At 39.0% G+C, this 15,581-nt stretch overlaps 3 protein-coding genes across 3 annotated transcripts; 2 read left to right on the plus strand and 1 right to left on the minus strand.

Annotated features, from left to right (window-relative positions):
* The first annotated feature begins 5,485 nt into the window (after nucleotides 1-5,485).
* Nucleotides 5,486-9,635, plus strand: LOC119082864 (epoxide hydrolase 4-like). The gene is made up of 4 exons (XM_037192527.1): nucleotides 5,486-6,033; nucleotides 8,389-8,487; nucleotides 8,542-8,729; nucleotides 8,791-9,635. The coding sequence occupies exons 1-4, from the start codon at nucleotides 5,770-5,772 to the stop codon at nucleotides 9,503-9,505; spliced, it is 1,266 nt and encodes a 421-aa protein (XP_037048422.1). The 5' UTR covers nucleotides 5,486-5,769; the 3' UTR covers nucleotides 9,506-9,635.
* LOC119082863 (mucin-5AC-like) lies at nucleotides 6,113-8,207 on the minus strand. Its single transcript, XM_037192526.1, has 2 exons — nucleotides 8,087-8,207; nucleotides 6,113-8,025 (listed from the first exon to the last, which is right to left on the minus strand). The coding sequence occupies exons 1-2, from the start codon at nucleotides 8,130-8,132 to the stop codon at nucleotides 6,233-6,235; spliced, it is 1,839 nt and encodes a 612-aa protein (XP_037048421.1). The 5' UTR covers nucleotides 8,133-8,207; the 3' UTR covers nucleotides 6,113-6,232.
* Nucleotides 9,636-11,224: 1,589 nt separating the features above from the next.
* On the plus strand, nucleotides 11,225-14,703 carry LOC119082799 (protein inturned). The gene is made up of 8 exons (XM_037192445.1): nucleotides 11,225-11,476; nucleotides 11,534-12,366; nucleotides 12,424-12,558; nucleotides 12,615-13,164; nucleotides 13,221-13,757; nucleotides 13,820-13,981; nucleotides 14,045-14,185; nucleotides 14,246-14,703. Exons 1-8 carry the CDS (start codon nucleotides 11,364-11,366, stop codon nucleotides 14,352-14,354), a joined length of 2,580 nt encoding a protein of 859 aa, XP_037048340.1. The 5' UTR covers nucleotides 11,225-11,363; the 3' UTR covers nucleotides 14,355-14,703.
* The last annotated feature ends 878 nt before the right edge of the window (nucleotides 14,704-15,581 follow it).

Here is a 15,581-nt window from a genome sequence, read left to right on the forward strand (position 1 = left end):
TTCATTGAGTCGGCGTATTTTAACGCTCAGATTAAACTTGTTGACCGATCACAAAAATCATTGTTGGTTAACAAACGAATATGTGCGGTGGTTATATAAAGACTAATCTTGAATTATGTACATGTTTTGTGCAAAAAAAAAAATGACGATGATGCAACTAATTGGTATTGTTGCTAATTCTTCAGGAGATGAGTGAAGAAATTCGGGATCTAGAAATTTTACAGCTAACTTATACTCAGACATTTTCGGTCGATTTGTTCGACACAGAATCAACTTTTTGAACAATTTTCATTATTTGCATTATTTGCATGCCCAGAAGAACATGAAACCGATTGATCGAACAAAACAAATTGCCTTTTCCATTTGTATCCTAACATCGAATCTGTTACTTCTTTGGTTTGAATCGAACTAACCGCAAGTGTTGGCTACAAAATCATTGTCTAGTTTTAACATAAATTTTGCTAGAAGAGACGACCAAAAGCAGATTACGGAAGTATGAAAGATCAGTTTTGTATGTGGGCCAAACTCAAAAGTATATTTTAAGAGCAACAAGCAAAGCTTTGGAAACTGTTATTTTGACGAGGTTAAAGCACAACTAGACGAAATGAAAAATTAAAAAAAAATCACAAAAATAGTCCATATCAACATGATCATAAACCGTACGTTTCATGTTTCAATCACTACTACCAGTGAAGGAATTTGATATTTCGTATCCAGATGAGTAAAAGAATCTGAGGACTTTAGCCGTGATACGAGATATCAAATTCCTTCACTGTTATAGCACGGCGTTTTATTTTATGATCGTAGGAAAGACTTTTCCCTAGCGAGGGAAAAGGCACATTTCATCCCTAGTAAAGTTACAAAACTCGTAATAAAAATGAAAAGTCTAGTTTTCATGCCTTGGGGCCAAAATCGAGGTCAATTTTGGAAATTTTCTCTCGATTTTTTCCCTCTGCATGAAAACTTTTTTGTGTACTTGGTTTGGACGATGTTTTTAAGCTATTTTCGCGAAAATAACTTAAACACATTGTCCAAACCAAGTACACAAATAATTATTTGATATGTTTATTACCTTTGGCTACGCCTCGGATCAACAAAATGTACACGAAAACTCTACATTTAAGAGTGATATCGCCAAAACTTGAACCAATTTCAAAACAACGGCTCAGCGATTCGGGCAAGCTATAGCTCGTTTGAATCGTCATTCAATTCTGAGAAATAGGGATCTTTTACTTTTTCTGTTAGTTTCCCATTTTCGGAGTGAACACGTGAAAGTAATAGCATGTCAATGGGTCGTGAAAACAGTTTTTCGGTGATAGCTCGAGATAGAAATCTTTCTAAAATGTGAAATGTTGTAGGAATATAGGCCTCTAGCAGACCTTCAAAACGAGTATAATCATCGGTAAGGACAGCTACCCGTTCTGGACTTATGACTCAAAATATGGTGAATGTTTGGACAGTGCTGCTGGCTTGCAACAGAACTTTTCCGCGGAACTGACTATAGGGTGTTGTAGCTGGACTTACCCTCTTTCGTTCCTCGTATAATACACCCCAGAAAAATTGTGTTGCAAGCCACAAAGTTAGTCGAAGTAAAATGTCGCTCCAATAGACCCATATTTTTCAGTGTTTTCAACTTGTTTTTGGTGTTCAAACAGGCTGGAGCGATAGGAATGAAATAAACTAAATCAAAATTACATGTTCAGCTCGAAATTGTGCTGAACCGTGCGATCATTGTCCTTGAAAATGTTGCTTTCCTCCTACTTCGTAGTAGGTGGAAAACATCATTTATTTGACTTCATAAAAATATCAGGAACTCAATTGCTTTCACCGAATATGGGCTTTTTGTAAAGCAGAGATGCGCATCGTTCATTTACAGTCAATAAATGGTCACCCAAGATTTAATTTGTACTTCACAAGAGGTCACGACCGTTCCCAGCTATAGAAAATGTGTCAAAAATCCAGTTTTTTTTTCACAAAAACAATTGTTTTAAGAATACATAGCTTAAGACCTTAACTAAAAGCAGTTAAAATCTCCACAGAAAAAATATTTTTGTGAAAAAAACTGGATTTTTGACACATTTTCTATAGCTGGGAACGGTCGTGACCTCTTGTGAAGTACAAATTACATCTTGGGTGACCATTTATTGACTGCAAATGAACGATGCGCATCTCTGCTTTACAATAAGCCCATATTCGGTGAAAGCAATTGAGTTCCTGATATTTTTATGAAGTCAAATAAATGATGTTTTCCACCTACTACGAAGTAAGAAGAAAGCAACATTTTCAAGGACAATGATCGCACGGTTCAGCACAATTTCGAGCTGAACATGTAATTTTGATTTAGTTTATTTCATTCCTATCGCTCCAGCCTGTTTGAACACCAAAAACAAGTTGAAAACACTGAAAAATATGGGTCTATTGGAGCGACATTTTACTTCGACTAACTTTGTGGCTTGCAACACAATTTTTCTGGGGTGTATTATACGTGGAACGAAAGAGGGTAAGTCCAGCTGCAACACCCTATAGTCAGTTCCGCGGAAAAGTTCTGTTGCAAGCCAGCAGCACTGTCCAAACATTCACCATATTTTGGGTCATAAGTCCAGAACGGGTGGCTGTCCTTACCGATGATTATACTCGTTTTGAAGGTCTGCTAGAGGCCTATATTCCTACAACATTTCACATTTTAGAAAGATTTCTATCTTGAGCTATCACCGAAAAACTGTTTTCACGACCCATTGACATGCTATTACTTTCACGTGTTCACTCCGAAAATGGGAAACTAACAGAAAAAGTAAAAGATCCCTATTTCTCAGAATTGAAAGACGATTCAAACGAGCTATAGCTTGCCCGGATCGCCGAACCATGGTATTCATTTTCACCAAAATTGGTTCAAGTTTTGGCGATATCACTCTTAAGAGATGAATCACTGGTCATTTGAAACACAATTTGTTCATGATTGTTGAAAAAAGGAAAATCGGTTCATATGACAGACGCTCAGAGCATGTAAAAAAAACGTAGATAAAATGACTTTTGAAGACACTTGCTTAAGCTGCGGGCTATAAGTATTTTGGACATTCACGGCATCTTTTATCTGATTTCCACATATTTTTCGTACATATTATTATCGAGTCTGTTATTTTTTCGTCTCTTGTTCTTAATATTTTGATAAAAATCTATTACTTCACTTATTTAAACATATTTTTTGGCTATTTAATAAATCTTCGTTGATTGCATATTTTTGGCGTCGTTGTCGATAACAGATGACATGGCCGCCTGATTTTAGACAAATTTAGTTGTATGCCTTGTGCATAAGCCAATATCAGAATTTACGCATAAATTTGATAGAATCATATTTACTACGATCATAAGTAGGATTCTGGTTAGTTCCGGGTTGATGTGGTTTCTCATGAAAATTATGAATATTAAGGATTAGAAATGGGGTTGTTTTTTGCACACGATGTGTTGCTAAACTCGCCTCGCTCGTATCGGCAAATTCACATTTAATTCTTAAACAACTGACAATTGACTGACTAGTTTGCAAAATAGCTATTTTCAAGCGACTACTCCTTCATATACATCACAAAATATTTAATTGTTGAAATTATGCAACAACCGAGTGTAGATGAGTAACATTATATTGAAAAGCTGAAGTTCTTTTTGCGCTGCGAACATTATTAATGATTGTAAGGTGTTACTTTCAAGAAAGTTGTTTTTAGTTTTGAGTTTTTACTTAGATGGAAGATAGCCTTTTTTATTCCGTTTTAAAACATGAAAATGATTCGTCAATATATTATCTAATACTATTTATATGCATGCGGTCACAATATTTTATTTAAATTGAAATTGATTTAAAATCAAGCAGCACACATTCGAATCTCGCAGCAAGATCGTACAAAGAAGACTGATTTTATTTTCGAATTAACATTTGAAAAACCAAAAAAAAAGCTTCTGCAGGTGATTGAGTTGACGACTCAATCGTAACTGGATAGTGGATAGTATGTTGTGTCTAATAACCGAGCTGGTAATAAACACAAAATCATTCGAAAAACTAAGACATGACCTCTTATCTGATTAGAGTATTATTAGACCAAAATAGCGAATGATGAATAATTTCGTGGCGAGGCTTAACAACAGCGCCAATCATTTAAAACCAAAAAAAAATTTCCTCCCACATTCAGCACATTTTTATCAATTTAAATTTAATTAATCCGTACTTTGTATATGAAGTATGTCCTCTGGTTATCTGCTAACTTTAATTATTTCGTTTACCACTCAAGTATCACGCCTTTTATTACAAATTACAACAATATGTGACATTATTGTATGCAAATGCTTTATATAGTCTAATCAACTTGAATGCGATGTCTATGCTCCCATTAACGAAACTCTATAAAAACAACTTTTGTCTGGCCGATGAAATTCTGTAAATACACACGATTATGACGCGATTAAGAGTTCCAAAGTCCACATTTGTCGAGTATACATGCAGATATCATTACATTGGACTTGGATTTATAAAAGGCCTATTTATTATATCAGATGTTTCACAACACAATAGCGACCCTCAGGCGGAATTACGTTCCATAGATAGTCTCGAGAAATTGATGCACAATAGAAAATCAATTAATCATCACAACATCGAGGTTCAAAAGGTTAAAGTGATGTAGATCTTGTGTATACGTTTAAGACATAAGACACTCATGTAATCTGTTCGAAAGCAAAATATCAAATGGATTTGCGTCAAAATTATTGATCACGTAGGACGTTACACGATGATTTAATACGTTTGGAAAATCAGAAAAACTGATAACGAAATTGACCCCATAAACAACGAATGTTACATTTAATCAAGTCTTTCATCAAGTCATATGTTCGAATTGGGATTTACTCGTTCCGGAAAATGTTATCGGTTGAACATGGACAAAGGTTTGTAGTGGTATCATACGAGTTACGTTCACCCTTTGGCTTTAATCAGACGACCTGGGTCTATGAATATTATGAAGCTATGGTTATTGTGGAACTAGGCATGGTGTTACAGTGAAAATATTTGTTGGGAATAATCGTCGTCCTACTCACTTATCGAAGATTTATGAGGCTGGATGTTCCATGGTATTTCGTTCGAAATATCAATTCTCACCAGAAGTGCGCCAAAAATTTAAATATTTATAACTGACAGTTAGACAAAATAACGCTGACGTCAAGCGTTAAAATGACTCGCTATGCGGTATGTTTTGAAATAGAAGGCGCAGTGAATAAAGCAACTTTTTCGAATTTCACTTCCAATAAAACTCTGAAGGCATGATACTCCTCCCGAAAATCAACCGATTTAAATATTCATTCGTTTTAACCAGTCGAACACTCTAACGAAATACCCACCGAACGACAGCGTAACTCTTCTTTTGCCGCTTATCAGACTTAGTTTTATCAGTCAAGTTTAAGATATTTCAAAGGTTATTCTTCTATGAAACATATACGCTGCTCACATACGCACACCACGTTAAACGGTCTCATAATAGCCGTCGAATTCGGTATTGAAATTTTATCAGCAACAACCGAAAACGACTGAATGCATCTTGTGAGAGGCACCACATCAGTTAGCTGTTGTTGTTCGAAGGGAGCAGGAGATAACGTCACTTACTATATTGTGCTTTAATCAATTATGAAAGAATTTCAACGTAAATAGAGTTTTTGAATTAGTTTCTCGTGGTAAATTATGGTCGTGTTTTAATCGCTGGTCGCCAAAAAACCATTTTTTTTCCTCGTTCAAAGATGATTGGCAATTCAAGGAATCCGTACCATGTACTGGAAACAATGTCCAAGTTTTCCGTGTTCTATTTCTATTGTGGATCAGTGATTGTTGGGCTGTGGCATATCGTCAAATTGATTTTATATTTTTCGTGGAATTGGATCATGCAAATGAGATTACAGTCGAGTGATAAGAATATGTTAGAGACTGATGATGGCTACCATGACAAGCCACCGAAATGTTTAGTGGATAATGCATTGGGAAGACAATTGTATGTGAAATTAAAGGTAAGTAACTCGTGGTGGAAGTCCAGGTTCGTTAGTTAGATCAATCAAAAATTAGACAACAAAACCATAAATTTTACCTGACCATTTTCCAGTGGAACTGGACCGCCTTTATTCACATTCACTGGTCCATATGTAAATTTCAAGTTTAAAAAAAATAATTTCTCGATGAACTGTTGCCCACGTCAAGTCATTCAGGTCTCTAAAATTTTGGTGGCGGGACTTGGTGATAGGTATTGACTTTATTAGCAGATCTTGCGACATTTTCCTTATCTCTGTCCAATGTTGACGGTGTCCTCGATGAAGTTGCCAGATTCTTGGATGAAGAACTCCTGACCCTCTCCTTCGTTCTGTCCAATGACGATGTTGACGGCCTGTATGTGGCAGTTTGATTCCTCGATGATGAACTCATGATCTTTTCTTTCGCTTTGTACGATACCGTTGTTGACGGTGTTGACAGCCTCGATGTGAGGGTATGATTGTTCGATGATGTTGTTGATGGTCCTGACGTCCTCGATGTGACGCTTTGATTCTTCGATAATGAACTTATGGTATTTTCTTTCGCTTTTTCCGTAGACGTTGGCTTAGAAGTTCTCGGTGTAGTGGTTTGAGTCTTCGATAATAGACTTAAGATCTTTTCCCTCTCTTTCTCCAACGATGTTAAAGACGTTCTCGGTGTAATGCTTTGATCTTTCATCGATGAACTGACGTTCTCTTCCTTCTCTTTTTCAAATGTAGTGGTTGACATTCTCGGTGTACTGTTTTGATTATTCGACGATGGATTTATCACTGTTTTTTTCGCTCTTTCCAATGGTGTTGCTGGTGGTGTAGACGTCTTCGGTATACTGGTCTGACCCTTCGACGATGAACTTGGATAACGTTGACTATAACATTGATTCATCTGAAGATTTCGATCCATATCTTTCTCCAATGAGGGTGTTGGCACCTTCGTCGTTTTGATCTCATTCTTCGATGATGAACTAATAACCTTTTCGTCAGCTTTGCCCAATGATTTCGTTGACTGTGCCAAAGTCTTCGATTGAATTGTCTCATTCTGTGACAATGATGACGGTGAGCCTGTGACTTTCGTAGGTTCCAGTGATGCTGTTTCCGGTGTTGACGTCTTCAACATAGTTGTCTGACTCATCGATGTTGTACTGTAGCACTTTTCTTTCGGTTTATCCAATGGTACTGTCGACGGTATCGACGTTTTCAATGGTGTTGTATCATGATTCGTGGGTGAACTTACAGCCTTATCGTTCGCTTTGTCCAAAAATGGTGTTGGCGGCTTTGTTGTAGTTGACTGTTTTATTAATGGATGTGGAGCTGAATCAGGAGCTCTATCGAATGAAGTCTCCTTAAATTCAGTATTGACCTGTTTCTCCATGCAACAGGACAAATCTTCAAGACTTCTTATTGGAGACACCATTCTTGGCATACGTTTCATAAATGTGCAAATAGCGAAAAGATCATCGTCGTCAGCAGTTCCATCAGCCAAAATATTGTACAATGGCTTCTTCAACAAGTTGTTACTGTTTAAAATCCAATCCAGCAAAGTAACCGGTGGCTGATTTTCGTTGTCTATTTCTACCGAAGGTATAGGAACTGATTTAGGGGCTGGCTGTTCTGGAACCCGAAATACCGCATCATCTTTTGACTTCGTGCTCGACTTTGTAGTGAGAAAGTCCATGCCGAGGATTGTGCGCTGAGCGAAATGATCCGGAAACGTTACCAAATTGATCGTTTTGCATTTGCCGATTACTTTAACAGTTGTGGTCGTGACACGGTACTCTTGATTCTGAATCGTTTCATCGATCAAATGTAAGGTGCCCGTTCCATCCGTGAATGTACACTTGTCAGCCACCAATTTCCTGTATAGATCCGTACTGGCAATGCTTATGGAACTGCCGGTGTTTATGTAGGCATTTTCAAAATGATCCCCGATTTTACAACTGATCTTTGAGAGGGATCTAGCGTCAGCGGTCGGTGTGCTTTCTGCAGATTAGAATAATTGGATTATGTTCGTCGGTGTGTTGTCTCTTCTAATAAACCGTACCGCATCGTTTAAGCCTCATTTTTGTGATCTTACTTGGACAATCCATTTTTAAAACTTGCTCTCCGAGTTGATTCCTTGTTTGAGATTCAATTGATTTGTAATGAAAGCAGGCAGCTGTCGCCTACTAGGCAGCCATGATATCTTGTGAATTAGAAGAGTATTAGGTTGCTCATTGGTTTTTAATTATAGTATTATGAATGGACGTGGACGAGCAGATTTTTAATCGAAACAGATCTCTAGTGCCAGACGAAGACAGTCTCTTAGAAGACTCATTCTAACCCAAGTCCATTCGTTATTTTCAGGAAGTAAAATTTCATTACATCGAAGCAGGAGATCAATCCAATCCGTTGGCACTCTTACTCCACGGATTCCCGGATTGTTGGCTGGGATGGAACAGTCAGGTAACGTTGATAATGTCGCCAATATTATTTGCTTAGAAATACATAAATCTTTAGATTTCAGAACTATCCAAGTTCTTTCGTGTGGTAGCAGTTGACCTGAAGGGATTCAACGATTCGGATAAACCGCCCAAGAGACACTCATATCAACCACAACAAATCTGCGAAGAATTGTCCCAATTCATTAAATGTCTCGGCTACAATTCCTGTACAATAATTGGACATGACCTTGGTGGTTTGATTGGGTAAGAGGAACCTACGACCAAACGAAATTTGTCTTTCTCTAAATTGTTTCTTTGATTCAAGGTGGATCTTTGCCCATACCAACCCGGAAAAAGTTGACCGCTTTGTGACCATATCATCTCCGCATCCAAACATAATTTGGCAAAACCTCCATCCACAGTCTCAAGTCAACGACATTTGGCTGAAATTCGTTCAAATTCCCGTGTTGCCAGAAAATCAGTTCTCGGGCAGTGATTTTCTGGAGAAATGCTTACCACACGTGTACAGTGTTGGCCGATCGAAGAAACATTCAAAAGTTATGGTCGATCAATGTCTGACCCATGCTTACAAATATGTTTTCAATAGAACGGTGGATTGGACGGGACCATTGAACTACTACCGAAATTTTCCATTTTATAAGATTCGTGAAGGCGAAACACTCCGATGTCCAACATTGATAATCACGGGTAGTGACGATATGTTCTGTAAATTAGATTCAATTGTACGATCGGCAGAGTACTGTGATAAATTTACGCTAAAAATAATCGATGGCTGTAAGCATTGGCCACATCAAGAGATGCCGGAACAATTCAACAAAGTGTTGATGAAATTTCTGGTCGGTAATCGGGCCAGGCACGACCAAACTGTTGAATCAGTTGACAATACAAAGGGCATAATAGGTATGATGGGTATAAGTAGAATGTTCGGTGCTGTTAGTAATACCGTAAAAAGTGGGTTCGATACCGTGCAACAGAGAACGTCAGATGTGCTTCATGGTACAATGCCGAAGACAAGTTAAGTCTGTTACCATAGAATAGGTTTACTAATAACTTATTTTGTAACTAATTTGTAATGCAAGCTAGATTTAGAGACTCTGCAATGATTAACATCATCTTCTGGATGTTTACTGTGTGCTGAAATAAAAACTTTTTTTTAGTGTTTAAAAGTCGGCCTCTTTTCTGAACTCATCATGCCGAAATGGAGAAAACGAGAAGAAACCTTTTAGTTCAACTGAAGACTGGTCACCTGTCACAGATGACTACTACCTTGTCCTCGTTCCATTTTCGGTTTCACCTCCCCAAAGTTGAATTTGGTCTTCGAACCGATCGATAAAAAAGTCTCAATCCTTTAAGCCGTTACGCAAGCCAACTATCATCGTGCTCTTTCGTACCAACACGACAAGGGATAAAAAGTTGAAAAGTCCTGTTTTCCCCAGTAATGTAATAAGCCATTTTTGACTTTAGGGAAATCCGTAATGGTTATTTACACAATACATGCATCGGAAACCGTACTTTTCACGTTTCAAGCACTTCTTTCGGCGCCTTCAGCATGTAAAACCCAGGATAAAAATAAAAGGTTACATTTTCGTGTATTTAGAAATCTCTGCTACGCCTCGGATCAACATTCACACGAAAACTCTATTTTTCATCTGTTTATCACTAGTCACGTAATAGTTAATTGTTTACCGAAGAAAATGTTAAATTCCAATAAGAGCGATGCTTGCGGTAATTTCGCTCGAGTTGGAAGTTACTATTTTTCAAAACAACGGCGAAGCGAATACCATTTTCAAAAACATTAAGAACGAGACAGTTCGAATAAGAAAAGTTTTTTTTTGTCCTCACTGATTGGAGAGAAAGGGCTGCACTTTTCTCACTAGAAATGTCATTTGACCAGCCGCCAAGAAAACGCAATTTTCTCATGGGATCGCCTGTTGAGGTGAGAAAATAACGCAAAAAGGCAATAAGTGGTGAACACACTAATTTCCTTCGGATTATGGAGTAGCCGTTTTTATCTAGGAAGCAACACATCAATTTGTTTCACCATTTTTTCAAAATCAAAACAAAGTGACAGATTGTCACTGACAATTGCAAAGAGAATAAACACTTGTTCGCCCCATATAAAAACAAGATTTGAGAAAATACAAATTTTCTCGCCTGAACTGTCATCAAAGAGAGCGTCAACAAAACGCCACCGTCTCGCAGCATTTGAGTGGAGAAAATAATATTATTTTGCACGGATGAAAAAGCTAACTTTATATGAGATGATTACAGCGTTGAGGAGGCTGTTATGGTTCTGTCCCTCATGCTGTTCTGTTCTGGTGCTTTCACCAATGTTAAAGTTTACGAAAATAAATTACCTTCAAACTGTGCGATAGATTTACATTACAGTTGATAGAAATTCCAACGTAGATATAGTGTGGAGGTAATGCCATTCAGACGCACGGACTTCCCGGGTCTTCCTCATAAAAGGCTATTTTAAAGGCTGACTTTTGGGAAGGGAAGAGATGGCGTTTGTATCGAACCTTCATGCCACCGCACATCTAATTCGGCTTTAAATGACATTACCTCCGAACTACATCTCTCTTGATATATTCCTTCCAATTCAAAATTTTCCCGCTGTCTCCAAAAATTTAATTTGATTTCTTCACCGACAGCGCCATCTATTTGTGATAACCGCCATGAATACTTGACGTTGTTTTGACAGTTCAACATATTTTGGTTGTATTTTGTGTACATGGACCATTTTGTACTACATGGTATACATTCCATGCAGATTTGTTTATATTTATTTTGTTTTGAATTCATCTTGATTCCGGTGATTGTCAAGTTATTCATGAGAAAACATAACATCGATTAGCATTGCGTACCGAATTCGCAATGTCGCAGGATCAAAAACCTTTGATCAACACCATTAACACCCGGCAGACACGTCCACCTGTTGATTCTGAATACAGTGACAGTTCATCGACATCATTTTCCGATTCTGCCAGGTGAGCCCTTTAAAGAGTTTCAACTCGAATAAATGATTAACAGCGGGTCTGTGTCAGTTACGACAGTTATGCTCCCGATTGGAGTGATTGGATCGACGAGGACGATGGCAGTCTCTTCTACATCGAGTACAATTTTCAAACAATTTCGCTGGCTAAACAAACGAATGAAACTCAATTCAATGATGCAAATGGGCCGCGTAGTTCGAATTTCAGCCGTGCCCTTTCAACGACTACGTCAACTAGGCGAAGCAAAAAGTCGGGTAGTAAGTTGGCAAAGCTGATCAATCGCAATTTGAAGCCAATGAACAAGGACACGAGCGTGAAGACAGCAAAGCCTGGAAATTCCGATAGTGCAAAGGTGAAATTCAGTGAGACCGCTGAGGGTGAAGTGAAGATTGTATCGGTTATGATCGATCCGTCAGTACGCCACAAGTACGGTAGACGATGTACCGTCTGTGAGGCGTTGCTAGGTGTGGTAACATCATTCGCCGAAGGCAAACGAGTCATCATCGATGGATTCCGTCCCAATTCCCAGCTATCTCTGAACAAAGTGATTAAAGTGGGCGATTGGTTAAAGGCAATCAATGATGTGGAAGTGAGCACGGACACAATCGATTCGGTTTTGTTGAATTTCCAAGGGCCAACGGAAGTCAGGTTGTCATTGCAACGAACCGTCGCTGAAGAGTCCATAATCGATCATCAAAATGTCGTGAACAAGGTGACCAGTCTGGACGAGTTTGTGGCCAATGCAGGGCTGATTTTCGATTCGAATAAGTGGGACACTGACGACATGATCTTTTCGGTCATGTACATGACGATGAAGAATTCCGATGAACAGAGTTCCGATGGCCAGGACGTGCTGTTTTGCTATCCTGTTAAGGAGAAGAACTGTAGGTGTTGACCATGTCGGTAACGTGATTCTAAAGGAGAAAATCGAAATTTTACAGGTCTCTACACATCCAGGGGATCGTTCTTAACGCTGAGTTCTTTACTTCTCTCAACGTTCAAAACATCTCCGGTTGCAACAACAATGCAAGTGAACAATCAAGATTATCATGTCATCTACCTGGCTTATGAAGAAGGTTAGGATAACCTGTCCTGCAAATGACTGCCCGCTAACGCTAACACTCCTTTCCAGACTTACTTATCGTCGCCCTGTCATCAAACTATGCCACCCTCCAAGAAGCAAAACTCAAAACAACCGAGATTGTGCGATGCATTGAATGCTTGCACCAAACCGTACCGACCGCCATCGTTCATGATCACATGTGGCAGAACATACTCTCGATTGTTTCACAAATTTATCTCAGTCGTGACACTACCGACAATGTTCTCTTCGAGCAGGCATTACTCGAACCGCATTACGTTCCGTTACCGAAGGAGGCGCAAATTCGCATCGACGATGCTCTGGGCGAAATGCTAGCCATGGACTATCGGGAATGGAATCAAGACGAGCCGTTGAAGTCGCATCGAGAATTTTTCATGATCGGCTGTTCGCTGTACTTTAAATCGTATCTGCTAGCTTCACATTTGCCGCCGGTTGACTTAATTGACATTGAGGCCTATCTGCGCGTTTTCGGAATATTTAATGTGCTCGAGTCACAAACGGTTAAAGATATGGTGCTGTGGCGAGAAATTCATCCGAAGAGTGTGGAACGAGGTCTGGTTCAGAAGGATCACATTTATGGGTAAGATTTGCCAGCGTATTAACCGATCATTTAATGACAAAGTTCATCCAAATCAGAATACCGAAGGGACGCTGGTTCTTAGCTGTTTGTGCCAGATATCACACTCTTCTAGCTGTCATTCTGGAATCACGTCAAATGACATCCGGCGACGAGCAACTGTGCATCACACCGTCGCCATTCTACATCGAAGAAATTCAAGACACTTTGGAGCACCTACGAACCGGCGGCGTGGAAAATCTGGCCGTTACATGGATTAGCTCCAATAAGCGACCGCAAGTTATCCAAGAGAACAACGAAAATCCAATGGGCAACACCAACCCGGAATCACAATCCAAGAAGACCGAAATCATTTCCATTTTGAAACGTCGCAATAATTCGACCGAAAATGTTAGCGAATTTTCGAAGCCTATTCCATCGGCTGGCGGATCGTCAGTGAACAGTCAAACGTTTAGCGATGATTCGAATCACAAATTGGACGACGATGAAAGCGATTCGGATTGGGATGGTTTTCCAGATCGGAGCAGTAGCGGTTTTGATGTGTCGGAACTGACGGAGACATTTTTAAAGGAGGTGTCGGATGTGATACCGAGCAAGTATGACACTGAATTCGGCAATTTCTGTTATTTAATTGTAATCATCCTTCCTCTACGAATAGGGTAACTGCTGGTCGGGAGAACGTCCTTTTTCACTACGTTCAGCTGGAGATCGGTCAAGGTGTTTTGTTGTCGTCGACCGGTGCTTCTAAAAGCAGCACAATCATAAAATCTTTTCGCAAAGCGTGCCTTCTCATCCACACAATACTGCAGAACACAATTCGGTAATTGAAGACCATTGTCGTTGCGTAGCCTTACAACTCAATGAGAACAAATTTCCTTTCCAGTTTCCGCTTTCTTCTGTCTCAAGAGAGCAACAACAAGCCGAACTGGCATCGATCTTTGGTCGCCATTAAAGAGCACGGTATCCTGATCTCTATAGACGACCCGGAAAATGCGAATGATCCCGTTGAATTTTGGGTTATTGGGTGAGTGGGTCAGTGTGCTAATTATTTGAATTGTTTTTGACCGAATTGACGTCTTCTTAGGCGCTTGTTTTCCACGCCACCGAAGGAGTTGTATGTTTGTCATCGAGCTGATGTACCGCAAAACTTAGTTGAATTGGCGTTCCGTTTGTCGCTCTATTCAGCTGGCTGATTCGGTAATTGGACCTCTTGTAACGACAACGATGTGGACCACACGTTAATTAGTTGGAAAGGGATCAGCAACAGATCCAAGGGTTCTTTAGGCTTCGTAATGCTTTTCTTTTCCTTTTCTTTTCCTTTTTCGGTTTTTCTTAGGCAGACGTGGAAATTACGCGTGAGCTCGAGAAACAGGTTCTCGGGAAACTCTTTCGAGAAAAAATTTTGTTTCCAGGAACGGGAAATCAATTTTTAGGACGCAAACTAAGACAAGAAGTCAATTCTCCTTGTTGAAAAGGTCTTGCAATTTTTGATTATCGCCCAAAACCACTTACAGTGGAAGTGTGACGCAAGTCCTGTTATCCACTTACAAAAGAAGTGATATCGGTGTAGGTGACACTTACAGATTCGACACGCAAAAAGGTATACGTCACAAATGGCAGCTGATGAGGAAAGTACGCGAAAGGCTTATCAACAAAAATCTTACCAGAAAAATTTTAGGAAGAAAATTATAATAAAAAAGTTTGCGTCACAAGGGGCAGATGATTCGGCTTTCTTCCGTTTGAATTCCATTTTTTAAAGGAATGTATTTCACAATTTTAAAAATTTTCCTTCCTCAACATCTGCTCCTTGTGACGCAAACTTTTTTATTATAATTTTCTTCCTAAAATTTTTCTGGTAAGATTTTTGTTGATAAGCCTTTCGCGTACTTTCCCCATCAGCTGCCATTTGTGACGTATACCTTTTTGCGTGTCGAATCTGTAAGCGTCACCTACACCGATATCAGTTCTTTTGTAAGTGGATAACAGGACTTGCGTCACACCTCCACTGTAAGTGGTTTTGGGCGATATCAGCTCTTTTGTAAGTTGTGATTTTTTAGAAATTGGTCGCAGATAATAGACAATCATATTGTGCAGTTTGAACGAAAATATTCTTCTTACAAAACTGTATAACTTTCTCTTTGATCTGAATCTTCCAGCTTTCATTTGACGAAAATCGAAAATTTGACGAAAATAAAAAATTTGACGAAATTCGAAAATTTTGACGGAATTTGAAAATTTGACGAAAATCAAAACTTTGATAAAAATCGAAAATTTGACGCGCTTAAAACGCTCATAGCTCCCAAATAAGCGACTTTTTAGGGAAACAATGAAACACGTATCGACTAGAATCTAAAACTCTATAACTTTGTCTTTTACACGAGGTTTCTATCTGCCATATTTTCCGAGTTATGGATGACATA

This window comes from Bradysia coprophila, unplaced genomic scaffold (genome assembly GCF_014529535.1).
Source record: "Bradysia coprophila strain Holo2 unplaced genomic scaffold, BU_Bcop_v1 contig_494, whole genome shotgun sequence".
NCBI lineage: Eukaryota > Metazoa > Arthropoda > Insecta > Diptera > Sciaridae > Bradysia > Bradysia coprophila.